The sequence below is a fragment of the Mycteria americana genome, chromosome 9 (genome assembly GCF_035582795.1).
Source record: "Mycteria americana isolate JAX WOST 10 ecotype Jacksonville Zoo and Gardens chromosome 9, USCA_MyAme_1.0, whole genome shotgun sequence".
NCBI classification, from domain to species: Eukaryota; Metazoa; Chordata; class Aves; order Ciconiiformes; family Ciconiidae; genus Mycteria; species Mycteria americana.
In genome coordinates this window covers 32,731,094-32,748,193 of record NC_134373.1, presented here as the reverse complement: position 1 = coordinate 32,748,193, position 17,100 = coordinate 32,731,094, and the positions used below count along the sequence as shown (strand labels likewise).

General features: G+C 40.0%; 1 protein-coding gene across 6 annotated transcripts in view; it reads right to left on the bottom strand.

Moving 5' to 3' along the window:
• Positions 1-17,100, bottom strand: part of KALRN (kalirin RhoGEF kinase) — a 534,707-nt gene that overhangs the window by 199,591 nt on the left and 318,016 nt on the right. For all 6 annotated transcript variants that reach the window (XR_012777086.1, XR_012777087.1, XM_075511732.1 and 3 more), the window contains exons 13-14: positions 8,949-9,118; positions 2,838-3,012 (exon numbers count right to left, since the gene is read on the bottom strand). Coding sequence is in view for 4 of the 6 variants with exons in the window: in XM_075511732.1 (XP_075367847.1) it covers positions 2,838-3,012; positions 8,949-9,118 (345 nt within the window). In the remaining 2 variants the exon portion in view is untranslated. The remainder of the gene's footprint in view (positions 1-2,837; positions 3,013-8,948; positions 9,119-17,100) is intronic.

Here is a 17,100-nt window from a genome sequence, read left to right as displayed (position 1 = left end):
TGTGAGTGCAGGAAGGAGAGAGATGAACATGGCTGCAGCAGGTAGAGGGGTTTCGTTAGGGATGTGCTCAATATGGCACTGCTCTTTGGACAGATGGAAGGGGGGCTTATCTAGATGAGAAAAGGAGAAATTCATTTGACAATCACACTGGTACACGTTATTTCACTATTCTTAATCTATGCAGGATCTAGGCTATTATGGAAAATTAAAACCTAAATACATTTCCAGTCATAGCTCAAGCTACTTGTCTTTAAGAGAAAAAAATACTTAATTTCCTGTTTTAAATTTCATCATCTTTTTTCCTCAAAAGCTTGGAATAGTCAACCCTCAGAAATACTACGTGCTTTTTAATTATGGTGATGAAAAAATCTTTTTGCTTCTCAACAATGGCATGAGATAATTTTGCTAATTTTGATAACAGTTTACTACTGACTTGGAATCTTTATTATACGGCTGAGGCAACTGACTGCAATCTACTTTCTAAGGATCATTATTGTGTCAGTTTGAGCCGATTCAGCTGTTGTTTGAAGTGCATAGCATACATGTGTCATTTAATATTTTATTTCAAATTGCCATTCTTTTTATTATCCATCAAACTGTTTTTCTTGTTTAAGCACTAAATGCACTTATAAAATTTAAGATACTGGATATATTTAAGACCTGGATATATTTTTTATTGTGTGTTCCGTTATAAATTAAATATCATAATTATTCTAACATAAAAAAATATTTTTCAGAAAGAGGGAGCTTTCTAAATAAAATCATCTGCCCATAAACTCCCTATGAAACATGTTCTCAGATTTCCTTGTAATATTAATCTTGCAGAGGGAATTCAGATGTTCTTATGATAAAAAATCGCAAATCTACAGTGACAACTAAGTGGTGATTTTCTTTAAAATCCTTTCTAGCTAATCTGATTTTAGAAGACTCTGAAGCCCTTTTCCAATTTTAAATATCTTTAATGTATCCCAGCCACTCCAAACGTATCTGTGAATACACAGAAGTAGGATTCATGAAGAAACAAAACAGGGGGATCCACATAGCATTCCCATCTCTGGCACCACACATGGAGGGGACTAGGATAAGTCACATCATCTCCTGATGCTTCGGTTGCCCCATCAGTAAAGCAATCCATGGTGGTAACAGCCTTTGAGATCTTTGATTGAAAGATTATGTACAAAGAAAAAGAATTTGAAAACAGTGATTTTTTTGTTTTTGGTTTTTTTTTTTGGTTTTTTTTTTTAAATCTTTACTTAAATCAGCATAATTCTGGGTTCAGACCTAGAATTTGCAGTGAAACAGGCTGAGATCTTAATGAATGACTCACAGGGGTTCACCATACGCTGCCTACAGACACATTTGGGTGTTCCAGAGGCACATACTGGTTTTGGGGTTTTTTTGCTTCATTTTTGAAAACACAGGTGCCATTTATAGGTATGTGCAAGTGTATGCATTCACACCCCATTTATATCTTTAGAGTAAAAGTTATTCAATGTTTGCCACACCATGGTATCAAAATATCTTCTATTTAAATATAGGACATACTACAGTTACTGCAGGCTCCTGAATTTTGAATGTAGCATCCTTAAGGCAATGTATGTTATCTGACATGAAATACATACATTTATACTTATACACACATACTCACAAAGAATACTGTCTCTCAATACCAAGAAGGCCGTATATAACTGGTAAGTAAAATGAAACTATTCTATTTCACACAAATAACAAGCACTGTAGAACAGACTTCAGTACGATACCTAACTATGCAGTCACAACGGGAAAGCTCAGATACTCCTCACTGATTTCTATCTCTGGCATCCAATTACAGATCAAGACACCTAAAAACCTCTGTTTCCAGCCCTTTATTCCACTATAATTCACCATGCCGTATCTTAAAATAAACACTCACAAAGTGTAACACAGCATTCTAAGGCTCCCATTAATTACCACTACCCACCTTGAGATTACCTACAGATTAACAAACAATACCTTCAGGAATATATCATCATAAAAAACTTAAAGGTGCTCCATGAACTGAACAAGCACCAGTGGGATACAGTAGGAGGAACACACCCCAGAAGGGACATAAGCACTGACACATGGCTTTCATGGATTTTGTGCACAAGTTAATTTACATGTTGTTCTTTTTGCACCATGTCCTATCAGAATTACAGCAAGCAATTAATGAGATTGGCTGGAGTCTCCTTAAAGTTCCTCTGTCCAAGAATACCTCAATTATTAGTGTTTTGATGAGTTTTCCATCCAGTGCTTTTGATTTCAAAACAGAAGTACAAAACAGAACTGAAAGACGTTTTTTGCACGAGGACATAAAAATATACTTTAATTTCCCCTCTTTTTTTTTTTCTTTCCTTTTTAAATAAAGCCCATGTTTTAGATATCCTTTCCTTTCATGCATAACATGTTTTTTCACTTGGTGGTTTAAAGCCAAGCATATATCTGTTTGTATGCATCCATGTTTGTATCTGAAGAGACAAACTTCACTAATAAGTGATACAGAACTTTCAAATCCCTGAGTGACAAGTGTCAATAAAGAGTTATAACAGGAGGATCTTATAAAGCTTGTCTGCAGAGCAGGCAGATTCTCAGCATAGTTAAGCAGACAGGAATCTATTTCAGTGCATTCTAGCAGTATATCCTAAAGCATATTTTTAGCTTCAACATGACAAATTTAAAACCTGGTTGTAACTCTCTCTCTTCCTCACCGGACAGCCAAGCACAATCAAACAGCTCCAGGGGTATCCTAACAGAGTATGTTTACATATACTCCCTCTCCCACACCTCTACCTTTCTCAGGTCATGCAGCCAGCTCTTACCTCAATGGTGTACTGTTCAAAAATCCGGAGCTGAAGGAAAATGTCTAGCTTAATCTTCCTCTCATGGAAGAGCTCTTCCATCTGTACCTGGGCCTCGTCGAGCTGCTGAAGGACAGATTCAATGTGGCTGATGGAGCTATTGTGTGGAGTCTTATTGTTGGAAACGGCAGAGTCCCTGTAGCAAGGCAGAGAACATGGTTAAAGCTGAGCTTTAAGGCAGGCGAAAGAGCAAGAACTACACATTTGTGATTCTGCGTGCTGCTGAGAAGCAAACCCAAGCACAAAGGGCTTAGGGAAGGTGTATGCAACACTCATCTCTTCTACTCGCTGAAATCCTGCAGCTCCTGAGCTTGGCACAAAGTTTGAACAAGGGGATCATCCTTTCTTGTGTCATGACACTGCGACCTTACACACTTGGGAGGGGGAGGGAGGGAGAACGACACATCAATCTCAGTGGCTCTCTTGAGGAGACGGGCTGGCAATCCCCTTTAATCCTACAGAATGACCTGCTCCAGCCTACACTCACACCAAGCTCAGAGATGCTATTTAGCCACCTGGACCTTTACAAGTTAATTTTGTGCATTTGCTTTATTACTTACAGACTAACTGAATCAAAATTACCAGGATTTTAGACCAAGGGGGGTAGGGATGCCTTGATTTTCTCTGGATTACATAGTACAGCAATAGATACAGAATACAGTGCAAAAAACTCCACTGAAGGAAAACACCCTTCAAACACTGTAAGATAGACTCTGACTTGTCTTTTCACTAGGGTAAGTGAAATGAGACATGCCTGTGACAGGTCAGATACTGCTCCATCTACACCTTCCATATACAGGCAGCAGAAGGGAGCTAGCCCTTTAGCTGGTAGGCTAGGACCAAGGGGAAGTTTGCTGTACCTGAAAGAAATCTTAGCATGGACATAGGACAGTCCTGACAGTCTCTTTTCTATTTCTGCTCTTGCATATATTAACAGGCTACAGTCTGTTACATCTTCAGTAACTTTTTTTTTGTGAGTGTTTTCTGGATAAAGAGCCTTTGCAGACATAAAGAGCTGAAATTTATCCTTGAATGTGCCACAGAAGGTCCCCCAACTTTAACAAGAACCAGAAAGGAAATTCTGAAGCCATAATTTAATCTTGGCTTTGCTATTCAGCTAAAACGAGATTTAGATGCAATGGTTTTCTCCATCCATCCTGCTCAAAGGCATGTGATAGCAGCTGCATTATTTGGCATACTTAAACCAAGCCAATTGAAAACCTTATCAAATGCACTGTTGGAAGGACCTGTGCACTGGTAGGATAACAGGATGAAGTCGGTAAGCCAGCAGGTCTTACTGTCAATATTTCCTATTAATCTCCGTATCTGCCTTGGAGAAGGTGGGGGGGGACAATTACAAATTCAACAGCACATACCGGACTATGGGTGCACCAACAAACTCCCACGTGTGCAGCAAACCAGCTGCCAATATTGGAAGACAAGTGAAATGTCAGGTAATGCTGCCGAGGTCACCACATTGTCCCACAGAGACCAAATGTGGCTGGGAGCCATTCTTCTGGGCAGCTAACCTGGGCTGCTGAGTAGAGGTGCCTCCAGAATCTCCCCACTGTGGAAGGGTGCTCGTGTGTTCCCAATTTTTAGATGTTTATTTCCCTTTTCTGGGTTGAATTTTCCCTCCATAAACATCTAGCAAAGCATTCGTAGTTTTCTACAGAACTTGACTGGAACGCTTGTGCTTTGCTCTTTGCAAATTATCATCACATACATTAATTGAATACTATCAGTGAGCATAACTGAGAAAAAAAAGCATAACCTTTTACAGATGCCTTAAATTGAAACTAGGCACTGGCACACAGAGTCATTTTAGGTAAGTTTAAAACACACCATTGAGGTTCTAAGGCAACAAAACACACGTTATTCTGTTTTCATTATGTGTGTTGAAGGAACAGAACAAGCATTTGCCTGAACATCTGAAGCCTAAGAATAAAATAAAAAATACAGACTACTATCAACTGCATAACAGTTTGCTCTTTGGATGTGTTTCACCTCTTTTTCCTCAAATACTTCATGTCTGATACACTGAACTCAGATGCTCCAGCATAATTCTGAAGCAAGTACTACCAGCTTCCCTTGCTTATAAGGGAATATTACACCAATATTACTCTCTCCAGGTGATATGGTTTCTGCCCCACTCTGTCAGTCTTGTGTTTTCACCTTCTTGGTGACCACAAGGTCTCTCTCTGCCTCCACATTAGAGCTGTACAGAGGAAGAATGAATGAAGATAACAAGGTGAGATTTTGAAACTGCAGCTTAATCTGAGGCCACGTTCAATCAAGTTCTGTTTCCTTCAGTCAGCACCTGTCTTCTATAAAAGGACATGAAATATGTCTTCATTCAAATGTAGGATTATTACTATTCATATATTATCTAAATGACTCAATGAATTATTCAAGACTGGTGTTGAATAATCTGTCACGGGATGTAAAGACACACTTGATTTTAGAAATTCTTTTTCATTAAACATTTCACTCTTCAAATCAAGCCACACTTGCATTTCAGTGGCTGATGCAATACAAAAATTGAAGAGTAATAATCTGGTATTTTTTCACAGTCTCCTCAGATAAGGCCTTGACAATCTCTATATAGTCTGGTTTGAGAAAGATCTCCTTCCAGAAAAAGAAATTTCTGAGATAGATGCTTCCAGCACAAGATTTCTTGCTCTGTCTGGTGATGAGAAAGAATTCATAAAAGATCCTTACTAGTCTCCGAAAGGTTACAAATTAGAGTTATAAAATGCAGGGAAATTATTGGAAAAAAATACAAAATAAACTTTGGGGAACATAAAATTAGGCTTAGTGCATTGCTGTTGAGTTTGTTCAGAATGAACGCTGTGCTCCTGAAACCACTTTCAGTGCTTTAACTGGGAGAAAGCTTAGTGAAACATACCTGTTATCAAAAGCTCATATGCTGAACTACTGTAAAGAAGGCAAGATACATAACTCTTCACTGTCTTTTTTTTGCCCCCAACATTGCTGTTCTTTCACATCTCACTGGAGCAAGTCATTGTTTTGCTTTTCACAGATGTGCAGAAATATTGCCCCCAGCAGCACCCCTAGAAATGCAGTTCAAAAGATTTGCTTCATGTTGACTGCTGAGAACAATGATCACCTCAGTAAAACACTGATAAGGAAGAGTGAAAAAAGTGTTTCCAATGCTAACCATAACATGTACAGTCTTGCTAGCCAGGCCTGTTTTATTCCTGATAGGTATCTCCTGATGCAGAGTCACTGAAGGCCCTGAAGACCTTCTGCGAAGAGCAGTCTCAGGCATTGTATTTAACTAGTTCAGGCAGCTGAGCTTTTCCTAAGCTATCTGGAGGAGACACAGAGTGCTATTACACAAATGATCTTCTCTAAACCAGTATCTGTTCTCTCAGAGATAAGGAAAAGAAACATAAAATTTTTCAAAGCCCCATTACTTTCATTGGTTTTAACCCGTGCTATGACATGCTTGATAAGAGCAGTGTATTTCATTCTGTTGATTGTAGTGTGTTTGCAATTTTCAGCTATTCTTCATGGCAGGTACAAGGTGATCCACACTGTGAAATGCGATGCTGTGTTAAGGAAAGATTGCAGCAATTCTGATTTTTCCTCCTTTCCTTTATCTGTGTGTTCTCTACTTTTGCCAGCAGCTGCAAAAGCTGTTAGAGTGGGGGGACACAGAAGTAGTTTCATGTTTTTCTTACGCAGTTCTGCTTCACTTTTTGAAAGAGTCCAGGATTGCATTACAGGCTTTGCAGTTAGTCAGAGCACTCAAAACCAACACTGGAATCAGAGATCGTCTTGACAGTTCAGCTCTGCAAATCTTTGCGTGCGTTCAGGGCTTCTGTCCTTCAGACAACTGTTCTTTGTGTGTTTGGTCTGAACTTTACCAGAAGCAGGGGATCACTTCGCACAAATATGTTCACTCTGCTCCACCTTGCTCACTGCCCAGAATACAAGCCAGATCCCCAAACCAACATTTTTTTGTTAAATACAGCTGCCACAAAACCCGTCTTGGCATTTCACAAATGTTTAGGCATGACACCAATTCCAAAAAAAGTCTCAAACCTGAGGCTACCCTTACTTTTCAAAGACTGAAACTAAGGATTGACTAAGTTTACATTAAAAAAAGCTGAAGTCCCACACGCCATCTCCCAGTTCACCTCTTCCCCTGCATGACCTTGCAGCCACTACACCCGCCTTTCTCCAATAACTGCTATTCATACTGATGCTCCACTGACTTCTCGGCTCCAAATATTGCCCTGGCCACTCCCCAACTCCACATGCTACTTTCCTAGTGACCCAGGTGCAGGCAAAACCTTTAGGCCAATCCCACAGCCAGCACCAGGACTCCTTCAATACAGACACTTTCTGCAGCCCCACAAACCACTCCACACTCCACCTGATGGGCTTACACAGCATCCCTTTCAGACTCTTCTCCATGGGTGTTCATAACGAAATGATATTATGCCAATAGGTGCACTAAAAATCTTTAGTCCAGAATTTCGCTGCCATTTTTGTGACCTCATAGAAATGCCCTAAACTTCGCAAAAAGTTTCTTTGCATAAAGGGAAGTTACCATGCAGACCTTTGACTGACCTGTTGTGGCTGGCCATACTTACATTCTTATCTAAAAGTCCCTCCTTCTGGCAGCTCACTTACCGAACACAGGATGTTTCCTTCCTACTTATCTCATCAGCAGAGATGAATGGATGGATGGAGCCTAGCTATGCCTACTCCTGATCCTTCCTTTCCAACTCTGATCTTGGCAAGCAATACCACAGCTCGGGTCCCTCGCTCTCCCCCTGTGATGCAGACAAGCCACATACTGCAAGACTAGGAATTTACACAGGCCTAGGGCTAAATGACAATCAAAACCCAGAGAAGACCTTTCAAATCTCTCTTTTTGTTTTTCTGACCCAGTGGAGAAGACTGCAGCCAGGGTGATATGAAAAAGTAGAGGAAAGCTCAGCACGTGGCTGTAGTAGAAGACTCAGGGACTCCAGGAGGGCTCTTAAGGGCAGAGCTCCACCAGGGTCCTTCATTATCTACTCTGCTTTAGAGCACCTTAGGCTTTTCCTATAGTGGCTCATGGTTTTCTGCACTTCTCATGTGAGAACTGAAGGCATCAGATTAGAAAAAGCTCAGGGTGAGGAGGATGACATAACTCTCTGGGACAGTCTCTGGTAAAATGCATAAGACCTGGTAGTTTTGCATATTATGTATACAGAATGTACACACTATGTATGTGTAGATAAGGGCAATCTGTAACAATACAAAGATCAAAAGAATAAGTGATGTATTGGACTTGGTTCTGAGCCCAGTAACATCACTAAAAGGCAGGAAAACTCCACTGCTGTCAAAGTTAAAGCCACAGAAAATCACTGTAAATAAGAACAAATGAGAGAGATCTCACAACTACAAGTTTTGTGTAAGCTTACTCTGCAAACATTCGTTCTACTACACTTACAGACTGAGAAAGCAAAGAAACCCCAACTTCTTGGAGCTAGTCTCTTCATGTATTTTAAATCAGGTAAAAGGAGCTGTTTTAATTCATAATGCAAGTAGAACTGGCAGTATAAGACCCTCTTTGACAGTATGAATAAACCCCACATGGACAAAGATAAATAGAAGGGTGCTGCATACAAAATGAAAGAGTGAAGATTGTTAGACACATGTATATTTTATTAAGAGGAATACGCTTCTCCCACATCAGGAATAACCTTATAAATCACGAGGCCTCTGCTCACAACCATTTAACAATCTTCTATAAATACCAACTAAAAATATTCACCTGAAACACATTTGTTTCAATTCACTTCACTGTGCCTATAAATAATCACTCCGTCAAACAGGAACCCATGCTGATCCACAGACTACTCTAATCAGTCCACACAAATCACTCCTTACAATTTCAATAAAATACTGAAAGAATCTGAAGAATCATAAATAAGCAAAGAATTAATAAACTCTCCCAATTAATCCTAACTCACAGTTCCTTATTTATGCACACCTAAACCACAGCATACATCAGATTTCTCAACACCTGTCCTCCAGGTGGATGCTTACCTGAGCTGTTGGATTAGATCTTCCCCTTCTTTAATAACATTGAGGGTAGCATCCAAGGTGGCTGTTTGTTGCTGCTGAAACTGCTTGATAAGCTCCTGAACTGCATCCACAGAGTCAGCACAGACATCCTCTAAGAGCTCCTTCTGCAGATCTTCCATCCATGTCCACAGCTGGGAAGGAGGGGAGGGAAATATAAATCAGAGAGGGATTGAGATTTAACCCTTTTGCTCTCTAATTCCAGATCAGTAAGCATTAACTAGGGCTGCATGTTTCACATGAAAACTGACCTAAAGTTTCTAAAAATAAAAAGATACATTAGTTACTGATTCTGGTTGATGCAATTCCATTTTAAGCAGCAAAGTAAAATAAATATAATATCAGGTAATTTTTTTCCAAAATTAATTTGCATTTCAGTTTATTATATGACAATAACTAATTATATTATTCTGATTAACTCTTTACACAAGTAACAAATTACAATGCCCTACAGCTATGATAACCTAACCCTTTCAGGAGCTATGTGCTATCAGCTGCTATTAATTTTACACGCAGCTGAAGCCTGTTGCAGAACAGACCTAAAATCTTTGGTATGTATGTATGGTACTGGCAGAAGTCTAGCTGTGCCTGCTCAGCTACGCCTTCCCAGGCAGAAGGTTTTGTGGAGGGTTTGGGGTTTGCGGGGTTTTTTTGCTTTGTTTTTTTTTTGTGGGTTTCTCCCACTTACCCCCCTCCTCAAAATGCACCTCAGACTCTGCTTTTTAACTTTGGGAAAATCCAAACATAGGAGAAAGCAATATCACCAATCAATCCCATGCAGATCCATTCATTTTAAATAGTCTTGACTACCAATTTCAAAACAACAACAACAAAAAATCATTTGAGTAAGCACTTAGATGAGAATTTCCAGCCAGCTGTTCATCAGAGATCTGGACAGTGGCAGGCAAGCCCCAGCAGCCTCTCGTTGGCTGTAAAGGCTTAAAGCGAACGGAGGTTTCTCCTTTAAGCTTGCTCTGAAAAGTGAGTGTAAAATTGCACCGAGCTGGCAGTCTGCCAGCAAATCCTAATGACTCCACCAGAGAGACTATATTCTGTGCCATGCCTGCCCCATTAACCCACATTGTGCTGGTATATTCTGCAAGGTAGGAGAGAAGTACAGGACGCAAAACAACACATTGCAGCAGTACGCTGGGAAATGGCAAAGGACGCGGCGCTGGCAGCAGCGGGGCTGCACTTCTGTCTGCCGTGCCAGGGAGCCGCAAAGCACTTTGTCTCAAGGGGAACTACAGGTACACATGAAGCAGATGATAGATGTTGTATGGGGGTGGCAAAAGAGCTGGTTGTTGTGGTTTAGCCCCAGCGTTTGTCTTCCCAAGTAACCATTACGTGTGATGGAGCCCTGCTTTCCTGGAGATGGCTGAACACCTGCCTGCCCATGGGAAGTAGTGAAGGAATTCCTTGCTTTGCTTTGCTTGGGTGCGTGGCTTTTGCTTTACTTATTAAACTGTTCTTATCTCAACCCACGAGTTTTCTTACTTTTGCTCTTCCGATTCTCTCCCCCATCCCACCGGGGGGGAGTGAGCGAGCGGCTGCGTGGTGCTTAGCTGCCAGCTGGGGCTAAAGCACGACACTGGTAAAAATGTTTCTGTTCAAATCGAGGTGCACTGGATCCCCATCCTACAGGATTTGTTCTGAGATTGCGAATTCTGCATGTCCATGTAAAACGAGAGGAGGAGAGGGATGTCTTAAGCACCAGCTGACAAGGCTTCTCATAATGAGGGTCCAAACCTAGGGCCAGTCATCGAATGTTACACTATACATAAGCTACTCACTTCAAGGATATAACCCTGATCTAAACCAAAATAATCAAAATCAGAACCTGTCCCAGCACTACTCATGATAGAAAAGGGAGAGTTCCTTGTGCTCTGTCCCCACCTCTCCTACTGACTCCTTGCTTGACAGACTTACAAAAACAAGCTTTAAAACATATGCTTAATTTGAAGGCTTTTCAGTTAGATTTTCAGAGCCAGCTTTGAATATTTTGGGTAAACACCTCTGTTTATTCATAAATAGCATAATCATAATGGCCTACCCTACTACTGGTCTAAAGTGGAATGTCTTTGCTCAGGTTATTTACATATTTTCACATTCTCAGGAGAAAGGCATGATATAAAAAGGCAACTATTAATAAAAGAAACAAATATAATTAAGTAGTCAGGCTTGTGAAATATATGAAAGAATGAAAACATATTTAAAGAACCAAATAGAGAGCTTTTTCATTTGTGGCCTGAGGTCCAGGTGCTGAACTTTGGGAAGCCACTGTAAAGGAAAATGCATTAATGCCTTTATATATGAATTACATTCAGAATCTTCCTGGTTTTGATCTGATCTCTGCACCCACTCAAACAGTAGGGACAGCTGGGCTATAACAGGTGAGGACTAGGGTATTCAGGAATATTACCTTCTCTGCTTATCAGATCTTCAAGTAATAGAGCACTTTGTAAATATAGAAGAGAAAAATGGCCATGGATATAAATCACCCTTCTGTTTCGAGTTGGGAAAGCCAGTAGTTTTGTAATTTCTTGCTGTTCTTTGTCATATTTCATTTTTCCACTTAGGATAACAAAAAAAGAGCAGGGAATTTCCTTTACAAAAATGAAAGTGAAATTGAGAACTTGCTTCATTGTTAGGAATCTGCTGTTTTCTTGAAATTATGTTAGAAATGGCAGAGGAGAAAGTGTCCAATCCCCCACTGCGACTTCAGAGGAAAACCCTGTTTTCAGAAGTGCCTCCAAAAGGATTTGGACATTTAAGATCCTAAGTCACTTTTTGAGTATGCTTCTAAATCAAAGCAGTTTTGAAATACTTGAACATAAACTGTACTGTACTCACCTGGAACCAAAACACTCATTAATTTCAGAGACCACTCAAATATATTAACTCATGATAGCTTCAGATGTTTTCATTAATGACCTCTGATTGTAAGGATTTGCATAATAAAATCTATCAGAATCTAGGTCATCCTTGACTCAGAGGCCTTTAATCCTTTAGACTCCACCAATCCCTGGGAAATCCTAATACCAAGAATCAGTCAATATTAATAAGATTAGGAAAATCTTTCAGGAACAATTTACAATAGGAACCCGATTCAAAAACCTCCTAGGCTATGTGCTACAACTAACCACCTGAAATAAATTACTACCAAGCCCCACTTGTGAATGCCACAGCAATGAAAAGATGAACTCCTTGTCACTGCAACACCAGAGTCAGAAGAGCTGTTAATCATAAAATAGAAATCACATCCTCTTTGTCTCAGGAAAATCAGTCCCTATTAAGGCTTGGTTTAATTCCAATGCAACTATTCAACTGATTTAAAAAAATCCTGACTATTAAAACCCCAAATCACCAGACACTTTGTGTGTTTCCTAATTCATGCTGTGACCTACTCTAAACAGCCAGCTAGCTTAGACTGAGTGAACCGTTTCAATTTTTCATTGAAATTTGACATATTATACAGGACAACTTTTATCTCATATTTGCAGAAACTGACTTTCTTCTTTTATTCTTAGCATGGGCAAAATTTGTGAGCACCTGTCCCATTCACATACATACTCCAAACTACTGCTTATGTATCACTTATGTATCACTTATACATCACTTATGATACATCACTTATGTATCACTCGATCCTGTACAGGGGACATATATAGATGCATGCAGACATTTCAAATACTAACACAATATTTCCACATCCAGCTGTGGTGACTTTTACTAAGCTTGCCAGTGATGCACATGTCCAGAAAAGGAGATAATCTCTGCATTGTATTAGTTGACATGTACTAAACCAAAGATACAGAATCCTGAATCCTGGAAAACAATGAAGAAATAACATAAAAATAGTTTTGTGCTTCCTTCAAATTGATCTATGCTTTGGTATGATTAATTGGATATGGAAATACTAACGCATTAGTGGTAAAACCTGAATTAAGTCCATCAGAGAGATCCAGCCACAAATCTGACTCATGCAAACTATGTCTAAAAATGTTATTGTCAGCTACACAGAAGTCTAAGGCAAATACCTAGCCCTAAAACGTCCATGCTGAAGGTCCACAGAGAGGGCAAAATTAAGGCTTTTTTTATCAAGGTAACCATGGCTTTAAACAAGAAAAACAATTCTCTTCTGATTACTAGACCAGTGGAAAAGAATTACATCTCCCCCCCCCCCGCCTCTTTTGGGGGAGCATCTGGCACCTCTCATGCATTGTAACAACTTCTGCGTCTTTCTTGGATATAAAACACAGGCAGTTTCCCTCCATCCAAGAGACAATACAGCTCTTTATTCCCAGCTATTTCATCTGATGCAATACTCTTCATTTTACTCAAGTACTTAATGAGACCACTTACTGGAGGTTTGAAGGACATCTGTGCCTGTTACCTAGAAATTAATGCTTCTGGCTTAGAGTAAGGGACCACTTTAAACAAAATCTAAAACCTAAAGAGATTGCTAAGAAAATCTTGCCTGCGTGTTTGGAATAACTATTAAACACCCAGTGTTTATACACTGCTATCTGCAAATGCCAGAGATGAGTTTTAATTCCCTCAAAACCAGTTTAAAAACACTAAGTAATGAGACCAGTGAAAAGCAAAGAACCAGTCAGTTGAATCCATGAGAATTACCGTTGCACAACATTTTTGCTAGTCATTCAAAACAAGGATGTTAATGAAAACAAGCAACTTTCCAGGGTGTATGTTCTATCCCTTTACTATGTCAAAGAAGTGTCATGTGTTGCAGAACAGGCCCCAAAAGGATGCTCATGCCAACTCAGTAAAGTGAACATCTATCACAGCAATGAAGGCTAGAGCAGAATGCAGAAGAATTCAGTGAAATATAGGGACCCTCTTTTCCCACTTGATTTGCACTGCTTCCACTCCATGAATTGTAACATACGTGTGCAGAGAACCAAGGGCAGGTCGAGAAAAAAACCAAACACAAACAGAATTGCTCCAGAGAGAGATGTCCATCAACCCTATTTTCCTCTGCTGCTATGCCAGGCTTATACAAACCTGTTCTGAGCAGTAACACCTAGCTTTTTCATAATATGCATTAAGAAGTCACACAGATCCCAAGTTCAGGTTAATTTATGGCAGGACTTCAGCCTGTGCTTATGTTTAAGCACCTGTTCAAGTGCTGTTGTGAATTTGGCTTCACTGTGCAGCCTTTAGGAAATTGCCTTTTCTACCTTGATTTCCCCACACCAACATGGTGGAGATAATAAAACTTTTCAGCACAATTAACCTTCATCAGCTGATGTTTATTCACACTTAGAACGCATCCAGTGCTGTTTCAACTGAAAGAACTGATGGTTGTTATAAATTGGAAGCATATTTCAACAACATTTTCCAAAGTCACATTCAAGGTCTCATGGAAATGTCAACAGAAACATAGAAAACAATGTATGTAATGATGAGCTGTAATGTGACTGCATGCCACCAGCAAAGTGTCACACAATGACAGCATACCTAATAAAATGTGACAAGATGGGATATGACCAGACACTACATATGAAATGCCACAATATGCAACTTCCATGGTAAGATACAACTGATAAGACACCCTGCTGCAAGAAGTAATGTTGTCAGATACCACCAAACTGGTTGGGAAGAAATGACGAGTGGAAAGAAAGGGAACATTCTGTGAAAAAAACCATCTGATCTCTTCCTAACCTCTTTCTTGCTTTTTCCCTTTTCCTCGCCAATTTCTTGACATTCATCCTTGGTTGGGCTGCATCTGGTGCTTCTGTATGCTGACGCTTTTTAATTAGTAACCTTGCCTATGGCAAAAGGATTTGCAATGCCTAAACATCTGATGCTTTTTCCAAGTTCTGCATGGACCAGATTGATATAGCACAAAATAATCTCCTCTCAAGGGAAACGTGATTTGGGTAGCTATGCTTACATCAGGGAGCGTGTGGATCCCCAGCCCAAGGTCATGTAAATGTAATTCAGGGACTATTCGCTCTAGGAGAGAAAGTTGGCTTATAACTGAAGAATCAGATGTACATGTTCTGTGCTTCTTCTGCTTACCATCATGAATTGCAAAAACATGTTCCTCTTCTAGTATAATTTAATACAAGTTATTTGTAATTATGAATCTGGATGTAATTAACTGCAGTAATTGTACTAAGCAAATCAAGTTCTGCACTTGATCATACTGATAATATGGCTTGGAGAAGTTCTTCCTACATCAAAAGATTTACACCAGTGCATTACAGGACAATTTGGTGCAAGAGGAGCTTTCCACAGCTGTAAAATACACACTACAAATTCAGCAATTTACTTAAATAAATGCAGGTACTATTACATATTCCTCTAAATTGTTCACTGGTTCTAAATGTTTCATTACTTCTCAAATGGGAGTTGCACTACCTCTTCCCTCTGTGCTTTTCCCAGTGACTGGCCATATCACTTGCAGTCTTACCCTGATATGCTGCTTCAAGCCTTTTCTGCAACTTTGTGCACTACACCCTAGGAATCTCAGAAATAAATCACTTGGGACAATTCTGAATAATTCTGAAACTTGCTAAGGATTAAACAAACTGTGGGACCCTTCCCTAACCAGTCTTATTGGATCCATCAACTTGAACGACTACACTGACACTAACCATTTTAAACTAGTTGTGTAGACTCTGTTGCACACATGTACTTAAGGCACAACAGAATGTGTCTTTTGAGTGATGAGTGAATTACAGGAGTGTCCCTGTATGGCTTTGATGAAGATTTACTCTCTACGCAAATTATCACAGGCACTGGCTGCCCACTCTGTTGCCTTTGTACACAGCAGTAAAAGCTGCAAGCCCACACACTGGAACTGGGAGAAGCTCATCTTCCTCAGCTTCAGGAAATCGGGAAAATGGACTGTAATATGACTAATAAAAGGGTACTTTATCAGAGTTGGCACATCCTATTTAAAGGTGCTCATAAAACACCCTTCTAGCTGCTGCATGAACCACTGTTACCTGGAGTGCAAGGCATATAGTCTGGAGACCTGTCTCCATAACACACAAAATGCACGCAAGGGCCCTCAAAAGCCAATGACGATATTTGAGTGAAGCTAAGCAGTCAGTCAAAATGCTGGTGAATGGCTTCAAAAATGCGGATAGCAAAGTGTGAACTTAAATGCAGTCTATAGGAATCCTTTGGCTAGCACATGGCAGAATGATGGAAAGTACTTCTGTTCCATGCACCTGCCCTTGCTCTGCTGCAGGTTCAGCTTCCTGAGATTTGGTCTATATGGTTGCATTTACAAACATTTAATTCTTATTACCTTGATTCTGTCTCACAATTTTTTGCCATCACAGATGGCAGAATTTTATTCACTAGCAGTCTGGCCATGCTTCAAACTCCCCTGTTCAAGAGCGGGATGTGCTGCCAGGATACCACAGCTCTCTCCATTCCCAGCTTCTTAATCCTTCATGAAAAAGCCTTGCTCCTAGACAACAAATGGACAGGAAAGAGGGGCACCCTGCACCACCCCAGCTGTCCTGGTTCCTCAATCCCAGATCTTTGGTAGCTTTACAGACAAGATTTAACTCTGCAAAGAAACCACCAACGTGAATGACTGGTGAATGTTTGCATTTTGGTCAAAGCCACAGTGAACGCTCTGGAGTTGGAGAGGGATTTGCTCTTATTTTGCTGCTTCATGGTAACTGATTGCTGATAACCCAAGAGTGAACTTTTACATAGCTCACACAAAAATAATGCTTGTTAGACCAGCAGCGCCCTCTCTACAGCCCCAATTATCAGAATGATAACAGTAAGCTGGCAACGTATCTGTCTTCTCCAAGGAATCTGCCATCCAGGCAAAGGACTGCACACACGTTACCTGTATGTGCAGCTCTGGCAGTTCACTTCTCCCATGTCCTCTGTGCTCTGCCTACAAATCCACCTCTGATGGGAATACCAGAATGTTTACAAACTGAGCACTTTTAAAAAAAAAAAAAAAATCAGCATTTACTTAATCACTTACAAAAGCATTTGCTTTTTTCACCCGCTTGTCTTGTGATTTCTCTGCTTATAATACTCCCCCCATCAAATTCAGCTCCCAGCAAAAACAGCATTCATATTTGTAAGAGGCATAAATTTAAGGTTTGATGTT